The sequence below is a fragment of the Fistularia commersonii genome, chromosome 21 (genome assembly GCF_037954325.1).
Source record: "Fistularia commersonii isolate RoL2024-O1a breed Wild chromosome 21, RoL_Fcom_v1.0, whole genome shotgun sequence".
Lineage (NCBI taxonomy): Eukaryota > Metazoa > Chordata > Actinopteri > Syngnathiformes > Fistulariidae > Fistularia > Fistularia commersonii.
This window is the reverse complement of record NC_141304.1, coordinates 978051-996860: the sequence shown is the minus strand read 5'-3', so window position 1 is coordinate 996860 and position 18810 is coordinate 978051. Positions and strand designations below refer to the sequence as shown.

The 18810-nt window shown below is 53.1% G+C and overlaps 1 protein-coding gene across 3 annotated transcripts; it reads right to left on the bottom strand.

Moving 5' to 3' along the window:
* Positions 1–807: 807 nt before the first annotated feature.
* On the bottom strand, positions 808–16060 carry LOC147221884 (sodium- and chloride-dependent GABA transporter 2-like). 3 transcript variants are annotated; one of them, XM_086167804.1, is made up of 16 exons: positions 15552–16060; positions 14802–14879; positions 14309–14493; positions 13790–13924; positions 12023–12163; positions 11799–11886; positions 9845–9977; positions 7494–7628; positions 7235–7338; positions 6527–6651; positions 6320–6432; positions 6116–6253; positions 5913–6015; positions 5711–5811; positions 4767–4937; positions 808–2717 (listed from the first exon to the last, which is right to left on the bottom strand). In XM_086167804.1, exons 2-16 carry the CDS (start codon positions 14807–14809, stop codon positions 2565–2567), a joined length of 1833 nt encoding a protein of 610 aa, XP_086023930.1. In that variant the 5' UTR covers positions 14810–14879; positions 15552–16060; the 3' UTR covers positions 808–2564. The 3 variants fall into 3 exon arrangements, with proteins under 3 accessions (XP_086023930.1, XP_086023928.1, XP_086023929.1); XM_086167802.1 differs by lacking the exon at positions 15552–16060 and adding an exon at positions 15196–15216; XM_086167803.1 differs by lacking the exon at positions 15552–16060 and having other exon boundaries at positions 14802–14930.
* Positions 16061–18810: the final 2750 nt, after the last annotated feature.

Sequence of the window (18810 nt, the reverse complement as noted above, 5' to 3'; positions counted from 1 at the left end):
AGTACTCGTGCGCGCCTTCCAAGACAAGACACTTATAGCAGCCATTGTACTGCTGAGGATCATTAATATGGGTGACTCCATTTTCCCACAAGTGTTTGCACCCCCACACACACACACACACACACACACACACACACTCAGCAGAAGAAGAGAAATATCGATTGGTGTCATTTACTGGTATTTACTTACACAACTCACACTCTCACGGTTCAATATTCCCGTAGTTGTAAAAGTTGTGTAAGTGCAAATTCGAGTCAGACGACGCAGTCGGGGACCAACACGCCCGAAAACACTCCGAATTTTTTTAGATTTCGTCACGTTGCTTTCCGGACGCACGTGACATTTATGAACGAAGGCTGGGAAAAAAAAAAAAAAAAAAAAAAAAAGAAAAAAAAAAAAAGACTCCGCTTCCACGGCTTCTGATTGGCCGGTTTAAAAATGGCCCGGAGTGCGCTGGTAAGCTGAGATCCCCGGACCACAGGAGGGCCGGAGTCGGCGGCTTAATCGGCTCCGAACCGCAGCCCCGGGTATTCATTCGGGGGTTGTCAGTTTGTGTTGGATCGAATTTATCTTTACACAAGCGGGAATCTCTTCTCCGGCCAACACCTGGCTCGGAAAACTCACCGCCGAGGACGTGGCATTCATTCAGTCCTCTGCGCCGCAACACGAGTGCAGGGGCGGGGCTGTGCGTCATCCTCCGTGCATCTTCGAAATCCAGTGAGAACTCGGAAAGGCGAGGCCGGATCGGAGCTTCGGTTTGTCCCGAATCTGCCAGGCGGCTCCAACCTCCACCTCCAGAGGGTGCTCGGACAGATTCTGAGGGGGAGTCTCCACGTTCTACCCTCCGTGGGAACGATTGTTTGCGACGCCCGGGAGAGGCTCCGGCTTCCGGCCTCCGGCCTCCAGGGCGCAACCATCCAGAGAGATCACGAACAAATGTATGTTCCCCCTCAATTCCAGGGTGTCGCCAGATAAAAGACTAAGTCATACAAGTCTTGCACCACCTCGGGGACTCCCAATCTTGTTCTACCACGAAACCGCAGGGAGTCAAACGTGAAGGACCGTGAAAGGGTTAACTTGCCGTTTGGTAATAGTCTTGTGTCATGCCGACTCATCCTTTTATAAGCATCTTGTCACTTTAATTCAGTCTTGGTGAGCAGCAACTCCAACTACGTTTGCCCCAGGGGAGAAGGCGTGTTGGGTAACTGTGAGTCTACCGGTGGTTGAGAGCTGCAAAATCTGGAGTTGCACAACCCTGATGGGAGAACAATATCACGTGTCAAGGCGGAGGCGAGACGCTTTTAATGTCCTTTCATGAAGTCCAGAGGCCAGTTTCCCCCTCGGAAGGTCAGCCTGACCTTCTGTCCGGCATAGAGCGGGGGGATTGTCCTTAAAATAAGACGACAGAAGATCCAGAAGTGGCGCCGCGGGCCCTGCAATGCTGCCGCCGTCCCATAATCCGTACCGGTCCGGCGGCGTAAAATGTACCTCTCGTGCTGTGAATTCAAGCTAGCCGTGCTAACGGTTGACGCTAACGTCGGGTACCAAGAGGAACCAGAAAGACGGTCGGACGGACGGACGGGTACGCCAAGGACCGACTGAGAGACACCTTGATCCAAATCCCATTTATTTACCTTCTGCTTGTTTATCTGGACATGAATCCTAAAGTTAGTCCACGTTCCTGGGCTTTGCCGTCAGTCTCCATGGTGATTCCCCCTCTGACTATTCTAGATAAGCATTAAAAAAAAAAAAAAAAAAAAAAAAGCAAATGCTAAGCTGCGCTAAGCTGAGAAGCTGTGGAACGCTGTCCTCTCAGACTCCGCACTGATTTGGTCTCGGTGTGTTTACAGTTTCAGTCTGGCTGGCCGGCGGTTCCCCAAGGAGTCCACTGGTGTTCTTGTCCGCAGGAGAACACTGCAGCCGTCCGGACAAAGCAGCGCACTTCTAGAGTTCAGCCTGTGGTAACCTTAGCGCGTCCGGACCGGCGCCGCCTACACCGACCGCAGTACCGACCGAGCACCAGCGGCGGCGCCACCTCGGGCCCCGGCTGGATCCACTGGTTTATGGAAACATGGAACAAACGGCTTCTTCTTTCTTTTCTCCGCAGGATCGCAGCGGACCTCCCGACGTCACAGTGATACCACGCATGGACTTTCAGGTAAATGTAAAAAGGTACATAGCAAAAAAAGGACATGTAAAACTACAAAATAGACATATTTCTACCGCCCGTACAACAGTACAGTTATATGTTCACGCTGGATTTATGGAGTCCTACTTCAGTGTGCGTCTTGCGAAGGGGGTCACCCAGGACCCCCTGCCAGAAGCTTAGAATGTCGGTTAAATGTGACCCTTCATGTTGAGATTGATTATCCGGTAACCCTAGAAGACTACCAGTACTGGTTATCCTACAGAGAGCAGCTTTCCCGTGTCTTTATTTTGCATTTCATCAAAAATTACGGTGCAATCGTTTCCTTTCTTTCAAATAAGCTCAACTTGTAAAACTAGAGTACAAAAACAGCCCCTCCACCCTGAAGGTACCACACCCGTGAGATGGTTCCGGCTCCTCAGACCTGCATCTCCATCTCCACCCCGCCGCTCCCCTTCAGCTCGCCAGCGGGCGCCGAGCACGAGCCGTCGGGGTTCAGCGGACACTGCTCCGGTCGCTTGCCGGCGCCGGCGCGCTGCTCGTTCGCTGCACGGCAGAGCTGCCCGAGGTTCTGTCGAAACAGGAAAGGACGAATCAATGCAATGTGGTGCCGCAATTGGCGAGAAGGTCTTGTCTTATGTCGTCCCTGTGTCTGCTTGAGCTTCCTCCAGGTTCTCTAGTTGTTGTGGGTCCATTGGAGACGGTGCACAGATGCATCAATGACTGAGCCAATACTTGTATGTCTCTACATGTGACTGACCGGTGACCGGTTAGGGTCGTACCCTACCTCTCACCCAACAAGAGCCCCCTGGATTCGGGATCACGCCCCTTTCTCTGGTCACTCGGTCCAGGTCTTTTGGGCAACTCCCAAGGCATACCCAAGAGACGCGGTGCCTACAGCTGGCCTCACCAGGGAGGCGTCCAGGAGATCTACCGACCTGATGCCCGAGCCACCGAGCAGGGTCTCTGCTCTGAGTCCCTCCCGGAGGGCCAAACGGGGGGCAAACTCGTTTCAGCCACTTGTGATCTGTAACCCCACTTGTGACCCCACCTTTTTCCATCGGAGTTCCACGACCTCCGATGTGGAGGTGCTGAGGCAGCTTCTCATTCGCCCACGGAGCCCTCTGATCGGTCAGATGAAGGCAACGGGTCAACTTTCTCGTCTTTTCCTTTCAGCTGGTCCCTTCAGATGTCGCCACAGCGTATCCACGTCATCCATCTAATCCTGTTCTCTGTATCCTCTTCTCTAACACTGACTAACTTCACGTCTTCTTTCTTAAATCCTTAAATCTCTTTGGTCTTCCTCCAAACCTCCTGGCTAGCAGTTCCAACTTCAGAACCCTTTTGCCCTGAAGCAAACAGGACGTCAACCATCTGAAAAAAGGCGGAGACCAAATCCTGAGACTCCCAAACCGGATGCCCTGGACTCCCCGGCTGTGCGTCGAACTCGTCCGCAGAGGTTATGAACAGTTTCTGGGACAAAGGGCGAACCACACCTGAAACGTGCCGCCGGAGTGCGACTTCCTGCCAGAGATGTGGACCAAGCTCTTCATACAGGGACCTGGTGGTCTGTATCAAGGGGTTCGGTACCCCGATCCCCTGGAGCACCCCAACAGGACCCCCAGAGGACACAGTGGAACTCCTCCTCCAAGCACAACATACATTCATTGTTAGCTTTGCCAAACTGGCACCGGTGTGAGGAAAGAGCCTCCTGTCCTCCTGGTCACGGTAGTGTGCTTCGCTCTCTAGAGCTGACGAGATTAAAGCGTTCATCCAGGTTAATTTACTGGTATGATTAATCTGATGAAATATTTTAATCGTTTGACGGCCCCGCAGACCACGACGACGGAGAGTTTGCGTGGATTAGTAAAGTCGGGGTTTGACCCGAGCTCCGTCTATGACGTAACTTGTGCTAACTCCGACCGTTAGGTAACCGTTTCAGTTTCCGAGGAATCGGTTCCTGCCTCCGACCGAAGGAACGCGGGGTTCCATCTTCCGATTTCCCACATTCTGAGCAGTTACTAGCGTCAGGCATGAGATATCAGCAGCTGCAGCTTCTCCACAGCTCCACCTGTCCTCACCTGCCCTAGTAGTAAACAAATAGAAGTAGAGTTTAACGGAGTCAAACGTCCGTCGCCGTCTCGGCTCCGTCCAGCGGTCCATTGGCTCGACTTCCGCCGTTCGGCCTTTTCGTTTTTTACTCCATCCCGTTGCCGGAGAGAACAATAACGAAGGTGTCGGCCAAAGTGCGATTTAAAGCGGGGTGGATGGTCGTTTTGCAACACGTGCTCCTCCTCTTACTCTTGGCCGGAAAGCGACGAAAGCTCACGTCTTGCAACTGACGCCGGAGGGGCGCCGAATTGTTTTCTTAGGATGCGCTCAAGGGTCAAAGAATATCTAGTCATGGTAGCCTTTGCCTGCCGTTCAAACCATTCACCTCACGGTCCCAGGATGCACTTTGTGCAAGTAAGACAACAGCGACCTCTGTAGGTCAAGAGAAGTAGTACACCTGATATTTGAGGTAGTTGGTTCTCAGGTGGCGACAGCATATCGAGGCCATCGAGTGCAAAGGGTCAGGGTTCCCTTGAAGGATCCCTCTGGACCTTCGTGGACAACGTACCTGCCATAATGTCCCTTTCATCTGAGCGACCTTGAAGAGGATCCACAGAGGCACCAGCAGGACACAGAAAAGTCCAAGGGACCAGCCCAAGGCGTAGGCCCACGTCGGGTACACGTAGACCTTGTTGAATTTGAGAGGCTTGTATTTCACCAACGAGAAGATGAAGGTTCCCTGTAGGTAAAGAACCCAAAAACAGAACATGTTCAGAGCCTCTCTGCCGCCTGTCCGGTGACGAGCTCGCGGTGCCGATTCGCCAGATATCGGCCTTCTTAGCACCTAAAGGGTCACGGGTCGGGTTGAACCGGCTGGGATGGCGGCCAACCCACAGGCGCACAAGCGCGCATTTCGGTACTTTTTATCTTTTAAGGTATAAAATGGACGAATGGCCTAACAACACTTGCGAGGGCAATCGGGGCGAGCGCTCCGGTTGAAGGTCGGCGGTCTCAAAACGGTCTTAACTGTCAGCGTTCTGGATGTGTTCTCCCGACGATAAAGTTCTGACGTAGGGGTTGGAGGTTTCTCTGCGGGCGTCCGTGAGCAGACTGGACCTCCTGCTGAGTAAGATGATCCATGTGCTGAGCCCGAGCTCCTTCTTTAAGTGGGAGAAAGGTTCCCTACAAGGATGGGACCTTCACACCTCCTCCACCCCGAAGGTCGTGTACTCTGTAACATCTGTATCATATTATCGTAGCATCTGCCTGTGTGTTGGTTGTACTTCTTCCCAGTACAATAACATATCATATGTTTCTGCATTAAACATCAGAAAGCCATGAGAGGGTTCGCGACCCCTTTCCCTCCCCAGGGGTCTCTTTCTTAATCTCGTTAAAACGTGGAAAAAGCATCTCGGAGTCAAACCGAAGGGAACATATTCACACAGAAAAAGCGCAGGGATGGGCGGAAAGACGCCGATTGCCTTTTTTTTTGGGAAGCGGGCCTGAACCTACCAGACAGACGGAGGGTGTGATGTAGAGCCAGCAGATCTTCATCAGAGGCCACGGGCGATACCCTATCATGTCCTCTATGTTGTCATAGAGACGGTCTGCTCCTGTTTATTCAGAGAACATCGTTTTAACTTGAATTAGTTTGAGTGGTTCTCAGCGACGGCGGAAAATGTCATGGAGTCTTCCGCGAGGCGGAAGGGGTTACCGTAAATCCACCCGATCGCGACCGATTGGCAGACGGAGAGCAGGAGCAGGTTGTTGCCGCTGCAAACGTAATGGTCGAAAAGCTGGAGGAAGTACAAGCCGCCCTGGAGGAAGACGGAGAAGAAGAGTCCAAAAGATGTTGGTTCCCGGAACAAGGTATGGCCAGGAACCTCCCGGACACTCCGCCAAGGGGTTCGTGTTCACCTCTGTGACGAGCAGGAGTCCAAGGAAGAAGCAGACGGAGCAGAGGCCGAGCAGCAGCAGCTCTCGGCGGTAAGCCCTCCGGAAGACGGTGGGGAACATGTCCGTCACCGACGTCATCAGGCACTCCAGGCTGACAAACTGAGAGGCCGGAAGTCAGTTTCCGTTCGGGTTCGAAGGCGCGCCGGGACCGACCCGACGCCTCACCTGTGTGTCGGCGCCAAGCAAGATGACCATGATGAAGAAGCAGATGGCCCAGAGCTGAGGCAGGGGCATCATGGCCACCGCCCGGGGGTAGGCGATGAAGGCCAGGCCGGGTCCTGCATTCCCAGGACAAACACAGCCCTCCTGCGTTATCACACGTTCAACAAACCAAAACAAACACGGCGGTGTGTCCGATAAGGTCGCGCTCACCTGACGCCGCCACCTCCGATATGGGCAAGCCTTGTTCGTAGGACATGAAGCCCAAAACCGAGAAGATGGCAAACCCGGCCACAAAGCTGGAGCCCCCGTTCACCAGGCACAGAACAAACGTGTCCCTGCGGTGGGGGCGGAGTAGCGAGACATGTATGACGGCAAATTTGCACAGCGATTAGCAAAGTAAACGGGGGCATTGAGGAGACATCTAGACCCTTCGCGTTCTTTCGAACGCTAATGCACTCTTGACCCTGCCGAAGGGGTCCCGGGAGGGGGAGCGGTAGAGGTTGCGCTCGGAGGTTGGGGTCGGGGTCCGTAATTAGTCAATAAAGGGCATTATGATGAGTGAATGGGTTGGTGCTCGTCAGAGGGCTGAAGGCCTGGTGGGTATTTGGGGGCGTTTAAATAGTTGTGACACTTGAGCTTACAAGAACAATCCCTTAATTTGCGAGTGAGTGGATTAGCTTGCATTGCTTGTCAGCAACTTTGCTGTTATATACCTCTCGTGAAGGTATGTTTATGTCCAACAGTGTTTTGCTAACGACCGAAGTTCAGCCTCAACAAAACATCGTTCAAACATCCCATCCCTGTTTGTATTTGTTGTTCTGATCCCTCCAAATGCAAGATTTCTTGACACGATGTCGGAGGGCCCGAGAGAACCCTTCTTCAGGTGCGCAAGAACACCTCAAACAGTGCAGGACTTACTTGTAGCAGTTGTTGTTGAACTGGTTGTAACTGCCCAGAGCCGTCAAACTCCCCTGGCAGATCCCAAAAGAGAAGAGGACCTGGGCTCCCGCGTCCATCCAAACCTGAGATGCAACAAGGATGCAGGCGTCAATGAAGTCTCCGCTCACCTGGAGTCAGGACTTTGGGATTGTCGCCCCGTTGGAATGTGACAGTGTTTTGAGGTTCCTGCAGGAGGCCGGAGAACCCGCTGCCTTCGACTCAGTGCTTTATTACTTACTTGAGGGTCCACCAACCTTGTCGGATCAGGATACAGGTAGAAAACCAAGCCATCGATGGCTCCCGGTAAAGTGAGCCCGCGGGCCAACAGAACCACCAGCATCACATAGGGGAAGGTGGCTGTAAAGTAAACCACCTGCCGACACGAGACAGAGGAGGGTTACGGCTTTAGAACAAGGAGATTGGGCTTGCCGCTTAGCGCTGGGACCTGAGAGGAGAAGAGTGGACAGGGTCAGCTTCTTTGGAAAACATGAGAACACCAACAGGGACTCTGGAGTACAAGTCTGCAACCTCTGCTTTCACGGCTGTTGGTGTTATACTTGTGAACTCCTCAAACTCATTGAGACACTGACATCTCCTGGTCAACCGCAACCATTCACCCTTTCCTTAGAGTCTTCGGTGGACCTGCTGACTCTTTTTTGGACCGTCGGGGGAAGACGGAGAACCTTGAGAGAAGCCAGGCTGAAGAATACAACTCTCGTTGGAATGACATCCTGAACGTATGCATGGAAGCCACAGTTCTGAGCCGTCCGTTGATGCTAGTGCCGCTGAAGAGAGCCTGGTGAGTGGAGGTAAAATTAACCTGAGCAGATGAATTCGCTCACATCCGGGCTTCCGGGATATTCTGCGAAATGATCTGCTGTCCACGTCCGACTGGAAGGATGGATGTGGCCAGAGGACAATTTCCATCATACCGGTTTTAGCTTCTTTTCCTGTGGGCGACTCCCTTTAGGGGTGTCCACAGTCAACCACCTGCCTCCATCAAGCCCTCTGCATCCTCTTCCCTTCCCGTCCTCTTCCCTTCTTCTTGCCTGGTAACTCCAATCTCAGCATCCTCGCGCCCAGACCTTCACTTCCCAGACCTTACTTCCAGAAACATCTCACATATGCTGTCCCTCGGAAGGGCCTCCCTCCCGGTCCTCTCCGTCCTCCTCACTCCCAACTCAACACCTTCACCTCTCATGTGGGTGAAAATAAGAGCATACAGGAGAGCGAGTGTTCTGGGCCACATAAAGAGTTTCCAAAGTGCCAGTTAACAAAGGTTACATTGGTTCCCCGACATTATACGCCCATCAATCCATCTCCTGTAGGACTCCTGGGGCCATATTCTGGAGAGTGAAAGAGCAGGAACCCAGTCTAGACGGGTCAATGGTGTCTCCGCATAAACCTCTTGTGACTCCTTCGGATGGATGTTCCAAGACGAGGGAGGAGGGGGCGTCTTATCCCACAAGAGTTCAGCCACTTAATGCCGCTCCCTCAAACCAGCCCTTTTGTGAGATTGGCATGAATCTTGGCACAGCCCCGCGGTGCCTGTTCATCGAAGGCTTTGCCAGAACACACAACCCCGAGGGAACTTTGGAAGAAAAGAAAATAAAGAGGGAAAAGGTTCTCTCAGGACGAGGAGCTTCGGCATGCTGGAAGTGACGGTCCAGGAGGTCTCGACGGCTGTGCTGGTGCCGCAGAAGATACCCGAAATGCTGAGACGTAGTACAAGTAGAGCAAAAATCGGACCTGACGTGTTTCCATTTCAGTGGAGACCTTGAAGGCGTCTCTGGGCTTGACCGGGAAAGAAATTAAAGATATCGAAATAAATACATCCGAGTCAGGTGGTCGCTCAGAGGGCAGGAGTGGAGCTCACGTCCAGGCTGCGAGTCCCTCACACACCTGGTAGCCACAAGGACATTTGTGTGCTAATGTTCACTAATCTCTGCTAATGTTTGGTTAATGTGTGTGTGTTCTCACAGGGCTGGCAATGTGTCACCACCATTTGACAACCACAAGGGGGCGGGAAGCACCAAGAAGTTTCTTTGGAGGGGTAAACCTCGCTCCCTGATACAAATAGAAATCCCAATCCCTTCGGGATGAAGAGCAGGGACCTGGGGTTTGAAATTCTCCTACAGAGGTGCTGCTTGTTGTTTCTGGAGCAACGTCATCGCGATGGTGACGAGGAATGTTTGAGTTGCTGTGAGTTCCGTGTTCTGCGTCTGGGCGGGACGGAATTGGAGGGGGGAGGTCACCGAGTCGTAAAGCCGGGAGACCGGAGGACGGCGGAAAGTTAGCGGGACGGGTTGGTTAAAGTCGGGTCTTGTACTCCACTGCCGAGTTAATCTAGAGTCCTTGACCTTTGACTCTTGAGTCTCTGGTTTTGGGGACAAACGAACAACAACCGTCGAACCGCAGGGACTCTGGTCCCTTCACGGGAAACGGTGATGTTTCCCATGAATCACCGTAGGTATTTCTCAAGTCTTGCAGAGGTCCATTGAGGACAACAGTCACACCTCTTGGCATCGGTGTTTACCACCTCTTCCTGTAGGGCTTACACTGTTTGAATGACGGCTGTGTTTCTTTTACCTTTCCAGTGGATCGCACTCCTTTCCATACACAGAAGTAGCATAAGATCCAGGCCAGGAGGAGGCACAAGGCCAACTCCCACCTCAGGCTGCCAATTTCCTCGATCCCCCCGGATATGCCCAGGACCCGTCTCCTGAAAAGACAAACATCGGCGTACGTGAAGGGGGCGATCGCGGTTGTGAGGAGTCTGGCCGAGGCGCGAGGAGCATCGCAAGGACTATTTCTTCGGGGGTTCAAGTCAAAGATAAAGTGACTGCGAGGGAGAACCGGCTGCGCCTCGGACCCGGCCCGGCGCTGAGCGTGAATCAGCAGGGGGAAATGTGGAAACACTTTGGCTGCCATGGTGACGGGTGAAAAACAGGCACGCCACCGCGGATCAGCTTGAAGACTTGGGTCTCAGAGAAAATATGCCTGAGTTGGAGGAGGAAGCCAGAATCGGGGGCGGATTATTTCCCTCAGTGAAAACAGGCGAGGGGAACTACTTCAACGGGGCCGTGATGTCCGGCGGCAGGAGATCTCTGAATCTTTTGGTGTTTTCCTGAGCCTGAAATGAACCCGGTCCACCTGCAAGCGATGTTTTTGGTTTCGGCTCGGGGCGTCTGTTTTTAGCCTTACCTCATCTAATCCCCAGGGGGGTAAACTGGATATCTGTCACAAATTTACACAGCAGTGTGTATAACAACACAACATAACATCAGCGTACTTAGACGGGGAGTGCCCTCAACTGTCGTCCTGTGTCTGAACCAGAGGCTACGTAATCCTGAAAACTGCCTGGTGCTAGCCGGGGGTTACAAGGTTTACAAGGCGGTAAGTATTCGGAGACAAGACACGGAAAAGACACGGCCGGCAAAATCTGTTTGGTGAATTGGAGTGGATCGGTTACAGATGGTTCCCCTGCTGAGGGGCCGGAGACAGATGTAAACTACCCTCCTGATCTCAGTGCTATCGCGTCACGGGACATCACAGCAGGACACCAGCCGCCTGCCGTCCAATAGGAACGGAAGATACCCAGATCCGGCCTTTGACTTGGACCTCATCCGACAAACCACCTGGTCTGAGACTCCAGGTCTTGTCTTGGTTGGCTGGCTCTTTTGTGAGAAGGCGAAGGGGAAGTGGAAGAAGAAGAAGAGGAAGGAGATGAATTTCTCACAACAGCTCCTGACTCTGCGTCACCACTGGCGACTGGGGTTTTGTTGAAATGTCTGATTCGCAGCTGTGGTTTGAGGTCGACGGATCGCCCCGGCTCGCTCTGCACGCAGGCTCTACCAACGCCCCTGGGTTACGTTTGTTCATCGACCCCTCCGGGAACCACTTCTACAGTGCATTCAGAGTTGCTCCCCGAATTGCGGGAAAAGGTGTAAGGATGGATCGGAATCAGACGACGTTACAGAGATCCCGGCAGCAACCGCAGGGCCTCCGCACCGGTTGGCCGGTGTAGCCCTAAGAGCAGGACGCTACTTACATATAGACCTGTCTCTCTAAGTTGGGAGTCTACAGGCCGACCCCCAGGACCACCTGCCTGGCAAACATCAACGCAAACTGTTTGCGATCCAACTGATGAGCTGGAGGACTCATCCAAGGCAAACCGTAGAGGTTGACAGATCGGACTCCTTCGCCTGGGGCTGCTCGCTCCGCCTACGGGTCATTGGTCTGCGGAGAACTTTGCCTGCATTCTCTCAGAAGAATAAGGAGTTAAACTAGGGCTCTGAAGGAAAGATTTGGGTCAGGACTGGACTTTGGACTGATTTCGTGCACTCTAGTGCCTAATCTTCCTGGGTAATGAAGAATCTGAGTGGAGGAGACGGCCCCCCCCTTAGCTCGCTGGCCCAGTGTTGTGGTACCCAGAGGTTCTGCTAGCTGCGGGACACGGACAACAAGCAGAAACTGGAGGGCAACAATCAGGGAAAGCACCCCGAGTCAAAGATTTACGTGTGACATGTATGCTTTCACTTACTCCCAGAATTCTGTGGCGGGCGTTGTTGCGTTTGGCCCCGCTGTCCAATTGGACGACACGTTTGTTTTATCAAACTCAACGCAGTTTTCTGGGAAAACAAAGCACAGATTGGTATTTTCAGTCCCCTATCTGAATCAATTCAAGAAAGCATGTGATTTTTCCCGGCTCCAAGCTGAGCATCCGTCCTCCACGAGCTGACCTCCTCCACCAAGTTGCATCCTTACTTGTGTTCCAGGGGTTCCTACAGCTGGCCCACGGGACCTCTGCGCTGAAGGAGGAGAAGAGGTAGAAGAAGGCCCAGGCCTGGATGACGATGTACGACACCGCCGCGTACGCAATGACAACCTGGGTGGCGTAACCGATTCCTGAGGAGACACAAGGGGCGCAGTTAGCATTTGCTCGCGCCGCCGATGGAAGCGGGGGAAAGAGGAAGCCATCTTTGGCGCCATTGGTTCTCCTCCAGGCTGGAAGCTGACCTTGAACTAAAATAAACACATCCCTAGTTTTATGCCTCCAATGAAGGACCTCCTCTTTGTGTCACTGGACCGTGGCCCTACGGTCCAGATGGTTTTGAGCTTAACATGCCTCAGACATGTTCATTCCCAGAATGCCTCAGAGGGGTTAAGAAAGGCATTCACATCAGCTGACTCCTCGCAACGTGAATGTCCGAAGGGCTCCTCGCACAACTGCAAGACTCTCAGGATCATCATCTCAGCATCCCGGAGGACTCCATCAGCCCCCTGGTTGGGCACCTGTCTTTCTGGGGCAACTCCCTCCGACTGGGAGGGGGCGGGCGGATGCTCAGGGGTCAGGTCTTGACCCCGGGCCCCATTGGAGCCACCGGTAGCCTAGGGGGGTCCATCGGCAAACGGGCGGCAGGTGGGGGTGGATGCCCAGAGTTTCGGTGAAACCAGTCCGCGGTGAAACTGCTCAAACGCAGAAACCGACCGAGGTGAAGGAGCATACGTGTTTGAGTCACCAATCGGTTACACAATAAACTCCATTGTATGGTCGTCAACGGGCCGAGATCCCACCTAGTCATGGTCATGTGGTCATGTTGTGTTTGACCGCAGTGCAATAAAAATTCCTTCCTCCTCCCTCCACCCTCTCCCCAACCAACACCACGCTCGAGGCTCGATATTCATATGAAGGAATTTTTCCCATGAAGCACGGGCCACATCTGTGCAGCAGATTATTGTTGTTTTTTGTGCGGCACCAGCTAAGGACCGACTCGCGGGTCAGATTGTTTAACCGCCCCCACCATCGCACACGTGCCATCACTAAGTTTAACCGGCGAAAAAGAGGTTGAAGGTCGGGGTATGAAGAGATCCGTGAGGACCGAAACCCAATGTAGTTGCGTCCAGGTCTTGGTTCCTGCCCTTGTAACCGCCTGCCCTTTGCTCCGTCCTGCAGACGCTTTCATCATAGCTGTCACGCGTGAACGGCGTGGGAGTTCAGCCCTATGACCTAATGGAGGGCAGCTCCATTTACTGCGTCCGTTATCGGGGCCAACGTCGCAAACGGATCACTGTAACCTACGAGCGATTCTGCCGAGCCAATCCCCAAGGGTTGATGCTAAGCTAACGGCTCGCCGGGAACAGACATTTAAAGATATTTGAATTACGCGTACTCCTCCGTATTGGCTTGTAGTTGTACTTCTTACACTCCGCTTGGATCATACCTACTCCAGGTCCATACTTACTCCAGGACTTACGCCGGTCCACCGAACACCGAGTCAACAAGCGGACCCCCGTTTCCGGGACCTGCCCGAGACTTTGAACGTGAAAAAAAAGGAGACGTCGCTCCCGGAATCCCTATCCGACCCTTGTTTCATCGTGCGTTCGCTCACTCGGGGGAAGTCCGCTTGCAGACCGCCTTTGCGCCGGAAGATGCGCCGAACCATTTTCGGAATTCTAGAGCCTCTTCTGTGTCAACGGGGGAATACGTCCACTGAAGGCAAACATTGTTCAGGCTCATCTTACACCACTCACCTTCAAACAGGGGACAGAAGTGCCTCCAGCACGTAATGCACCCCTGAGACGTGAACTGGCCCATGGCGGTCTCCAGCAGGAACATCGGAATACCGCACGCCAGGAGAAACAGGATATAGGGAACCAGGAAGGCACCTGGTGGGAACAGGACCGGGGGTGACTTCAAACACTGAATAATTGAAGGTGGAGCGTGGGGGCAGCGAAGAATCCGCCGGCTGATGTTTCACGATAAAACTGAATATTTCTGGGCCGCGTGGACTCCCGGCCCTCCCCCACCCCCCCCCGCCCCCGCCCATCCGACCGCAGAGAGTTCAGAGGATCCGGGTTTATCTCACATCAAACAGAAGCTTTCCGTGTAGACAAACTTCCTCCTTCCATTCTATTTTCACTCAAGGTCATTTTCCCCTAAAGTTGTTAGCATTCCACTTTAATTGACTCCGACGGCCCGGACGCGGAGCCAGAAGCGACTGTAAAAACAAAATAGGTCTCCGACGCGCGGGACTCCCCCGGCCGGCTTACCTCCCCCGTTTTTGTAGCACAAATAGGGGAACCTCCAGAGGTTCCCCAGGCCCACCAGGGTTCCCGCCACGGCCAGCAGGAACTCCAGCTTATTGGCCCACTGGCCGCGGTCCAGCAGCTGAGGCTTCTTCACCAGACTGCTGTCCTGCCCGGGGACCTCGAAGCCGCCTCCTTTTAGGAATTGCCTGGACATGGTAGAACAGCGACACACACAAAACAAGCTGACCTCAAATGTCCCGGTTTCTCCACATTTGGAGATTTTTTTCCAAGCCGTCCAAGCCGTGAAAACTACAATTGCCTATTGTTTGGCGCGGCCAGGGAGCTCTGTCACTTTATTTGTTGAACTTGGGGTTTGCAGGATTACCGGGAGTGTGGAAAACTCTCACCGGCGGAGCGTCCCGCGCACACACACACACACACACACACACACACACCCCCCGAACCTCCCCCAAAAGAAACATGTCGGAGACGGGAAAGCGGAGTGGACACTCACCCCTCCATGGCGGGTCCCCCTCCCCCCCGGAGCCGCTCACAGCAACGGTAGACTGATCGGTATTCCTCTGCAGGGTCCCTGCACAAACAGCATGTCATGAGAAGAGCCAGTGCCGGAAAACAAAGTGGCTTTGGTTTCCTTTGGCTGCACTATAACCTAATTATTGTCAGATTGGTCTGCCCACAACTCCCCCACCACCACCCCACACACACCCACCCGTCCACCCACCCGCTTAAGGGGGGGGAGTGTTTGGCTCTGAGAAAAGGATAAAGGTATAACACTTCCTTTCTGTATTTTTCCACTGAGACAAGAGCAGCGTGAGTCACCCAGATTAGCTCACTTGCTAACAACTAAACCGAATCAGCTGAGCCTTCCGCGGCCCGTAAACAGGCACCTTTTATCTGCCGGCTCGGGGATTTGCATGTTTGGCCCCTGTAAATGCAGCCAAAGCGAACGGCGGTTTCCGAGTTCCGCCGCTCCTCCCGCGCAGGTTCGCAGCATCGACTTCTAGATCTTCTTGTTTTTTTGACGATTCGGCAACTTCCTCTTCTGAGTTTATTGCCGTGCCCGTATCCTCGCGCCGCGGCCGGGCTTATCTTATCAGCCACAGCGTAATGAGTCTGAAGCGTGCGCAAGAATCTGTGCAAGACATTGATTTCAACCGAATCAGACAATTACGCCTTCCGAATCCCTTTTCCCTTATTGGATAAATAACCCCCCCCCCCCCCATCCATCTCCGGTAGTACTCACCCCGCCTGGAGAGAGTCCGCTTGGGTGGGTGACGGCGTGGAGTGGACACCGAGCGATGGCTCGCGCTTGACACCCAACTCTGGGTAATTAGCGCAGCTCAGGTATGGTTTCTTGGATCCCCGACTGAATAATTTACATCGGTACAGTGGCGTGGAGCGTCTTCATCCGACAAGGAGGCGTGTACGGCGGTATGCCTCCTCCGGCACACGTCCGCCCGTGGACTCGCCGACATCAGAATTCCCTTTGGGTGCAGGCGCGAAACCGGATCCCCGGGCCTCCCGGGGCGGCCGGAGATGCTCCCGATGCTGCCCCTCCCTCCGAAAAACTCGGGCAAATGCCACCGACTGTTTGGGTTTTTCTGAAAGTCATTACCGGCGAGCGAGCGAGCCCCGCCGGGCCGCCACCTGCCGCGCTCCATCGGCAGCCATGTAAGACTAAGCCCCTGTTGATCCGTGTTAACGCGCCGCACCTGATGTGTTTGTAGTGAAAACTCTGACGGAAAACTGGAAGTGTCAGTGGATCGTGTTTCAGGTGCGCCGGCAGGAGGGTCGAGACCCGGGTGACCAGCTGGAGCCCGAGGTTCAGAGAGGAGATCGGCTATTGTTTGCCGAGGCTCCGAGGAAACGCAAACGGAAGGGCCCCGGAGTGTTTGCGGCGCTGAAACCAAACACTGGAATGTTATCTGAGTGAATAGCAGCACCTCCAGTTTGTCAGCCCCCATCCGGAAGCGCTGCGCCCACTGCTCCCGGCTCCGCACCCAGTTCACTGGAAATGACACCCATGATCTCACAAGGTGGAGTCGAGGTGTTTGAACCAATAGACAACACGTCACGTAGACTTTGCGAGGTTGCCCTGATGTGCAATTGCGGGCCCTCATGATCCTGCCCGAACATGCCTGGACATGGCCACCTTCGGTACAGGTCCGCGGCAGGTTCAACCATACCGCACTGGTTTCAGGTAAAGGGCTAAGCGAAAGATGACACCTGGTCCTCCGGGTTGGGGGTCGGACGTGGGGCAAATGACCCCGACCTACAAGACCACCATACTGTTCCAGAAACTGCAAAGAAGACCATCAGCATTATCCGTGGTCCTGGCGGAGGCTCCCGACGAAAGCCCACGCCGGGGAGACGGACATGTGAAAGGGGTCTACTCAGGCCCAAGACCTCCATCTGTCCGGGTGCAGGGAAGGTAAAACAAGGTTTGAACCGTCCGAGACGGCCCGGGTCCAAAAGGAGACGCCAGGTGAACAAGTGGCCTGACGGGACAACCATCCCGTATCCCGGAAAGAGGTCGCCCCGGTCGGTTATCTCAAAGGAAACGGTGATGCAGAGGACGACATTAAAGATGGGCTCCATCACCGACTCCAGGAAACTTGTTTAAAAGGTTTCACCATGATATACCGTCGTTTTTTTCACTCACTTTGAACGCTGCGGCTTAAACAACGATGGGGCTCTTCGGACGGTTTTTAGTTTTAAGACCAAAGCGGGGCTAGAAAATGGATGGATTGTCTTATTTATTATTCATCCTTTTCATCAGCCGTGTTAAAGCAACTGTTCAGGGGGAAAAAAAAGCTTTTCCAGTACGTCTTTGTGGATGTAACCGGGATGGAAACATCTAGACGTCACCAAATTCAAGAGAGTTGAGGTGAAATGGGACTTCATTCTGGAAGTGCGGAGCTGTTTCCTGGCACCTCAGGGCCTTAGGATGGATTTCAGGTCAAGGATGTTGACTTGAAGTGGGACAAGATCAAGACAGCATACACTCAAAGAGCAGAAAAGATCATTTATGTCAGAGAGAAGATAAAACCTGGCGGAAGATAGAAGAGAGGAAGGTTCTGAAGGAACAGCTGCCAAAATCCAAAGGATCCAACACTTCCCGAGAAGTCCTTAAGTGTCCCGAGCCTGATGAACCAGTGGATCCAGCACCAGTTGAGGAAGATCTCCACAGAGATACCAGTGTTCAGTGATCAGGTGGTCCATACAGGCTATGAAACACAGGAAGGGCCCTGGAATTCATTCGGTTCACACAGAACTCTTGACTGCTGACGTAGAAACACCGATCAAGGTACTTGCCAACCTCGCCAAGACTGTCCAGGAGACAGAAAGCCTACCAGCAGACTGAACCAAATGCCTCATTGTGAGGCTACCAAAGAAAGGGGAACTAAAGGGGCGGCACTTTACTCAAAGTTTTCTGTCCTGTTGAAAAGAATCGATAAAGAAGGGGACAGCGAGCTTTGTGAAGAGCAAGAAGGGTTCGGCAAATGGACGTGGATGCCTTGAGGCTCTTTGCTCTCCACGATATCAAGGGAGTCCCTCAGGAGACAGTTACGCTGATCAGCAGATTCTGCGACAACTCTGAATGTCGCGTGACAACGAACAGCACCGCGTCGGAAGCATTTCCTTTAAAATCAGGTGTCCGTCAAGGCCGTATAATGTCTCCTATATTGTTCCTTCTTACCAATGACTGGATAATGAGGTCAACAACAGCTGACAAGCCGAATATCATGGAATTGGACAGAGGAGGGATAGAAGGATGCTGAGGTGGGAACTGCCAGATAGGAGGCCTATAGGAAGACCAATGGGGAGATTTTTGGACACATTGGAAAGAGGACATAAAGTTAGCCGATGTGACAGAAGAGGATACAGATGATAAAGCTTCATGGGGAGTTGATTCACCGTGGCGACCCCTGAAGGAAGCAGCTGAAAGAAAAAGAACTGCTGACCAGCCGTGAGGCATACAGCGGACCCGAACGGCACAACTAGAAGGTTCAAGATTCAAAGCGTTTACTGTCACATGTACAGTGTGGAAACAAGTTTCCCTGCACGGGGAAATTCTTTGCTATTTTGCTGACCTGATACAAGACCTGGATTTTGCAGACGATTCGGCCCTGGTGTCCCAAAATGAACGAGACCGACTAGAGACACGGATATTTCAAGCATACATCAATTCCACCAAGACCAATGCCAATTTATCAACGGTCCAAAACCAGCACGGATCACGTCCAACACCCAGCTCTACCTGGGTAGCACCACCAAGCAAAGACTTTAGAGCCAGACCGTCCAAAACCCAGAAAAAGGTTTGGAGACCATGTTATTGTTTGGCGTCTGAATGTTGGAGTTTTGTTAAAAGAAACATCCAGAGAGTTGATGCTTTTCACAGCATCTGCCTGAGAAGGAGCTGTCAAATCTTTTGGCCAACCGAGATCACCAATGAGGCGCTGCACAAAAACACCAAATGCGACTGCATCGTCCCAGAGATC

What these genes read in the sequence shown, in the direction of transcription:
- LOC147221884 (XM_086167803.1), bottom strand. Translation starts at nt 14,899, where the DNA reads ATGACATGCTGTTTGTGCAGGGACCCTGCAGAGGAATACCGATCAGTC. An exon ending in GAGTGCGATCCACTGGAAAG is followed by an intron (nt 7,629 to 9,844) that starts GTAAAAGAAACA and finishes TCGTGTCGGCAG; the next exon opens with GTGGTTTACTTTACAGCCAC. An exon ending in CGCGATCGGGTGGATTTACG is followed by an intron (nt 5,812 to 5,912) that starts GTAACCCCTTCC and finishes CTGAATAAACAG; the next exon opens with GAGCAGACCGTCTCTATGAC.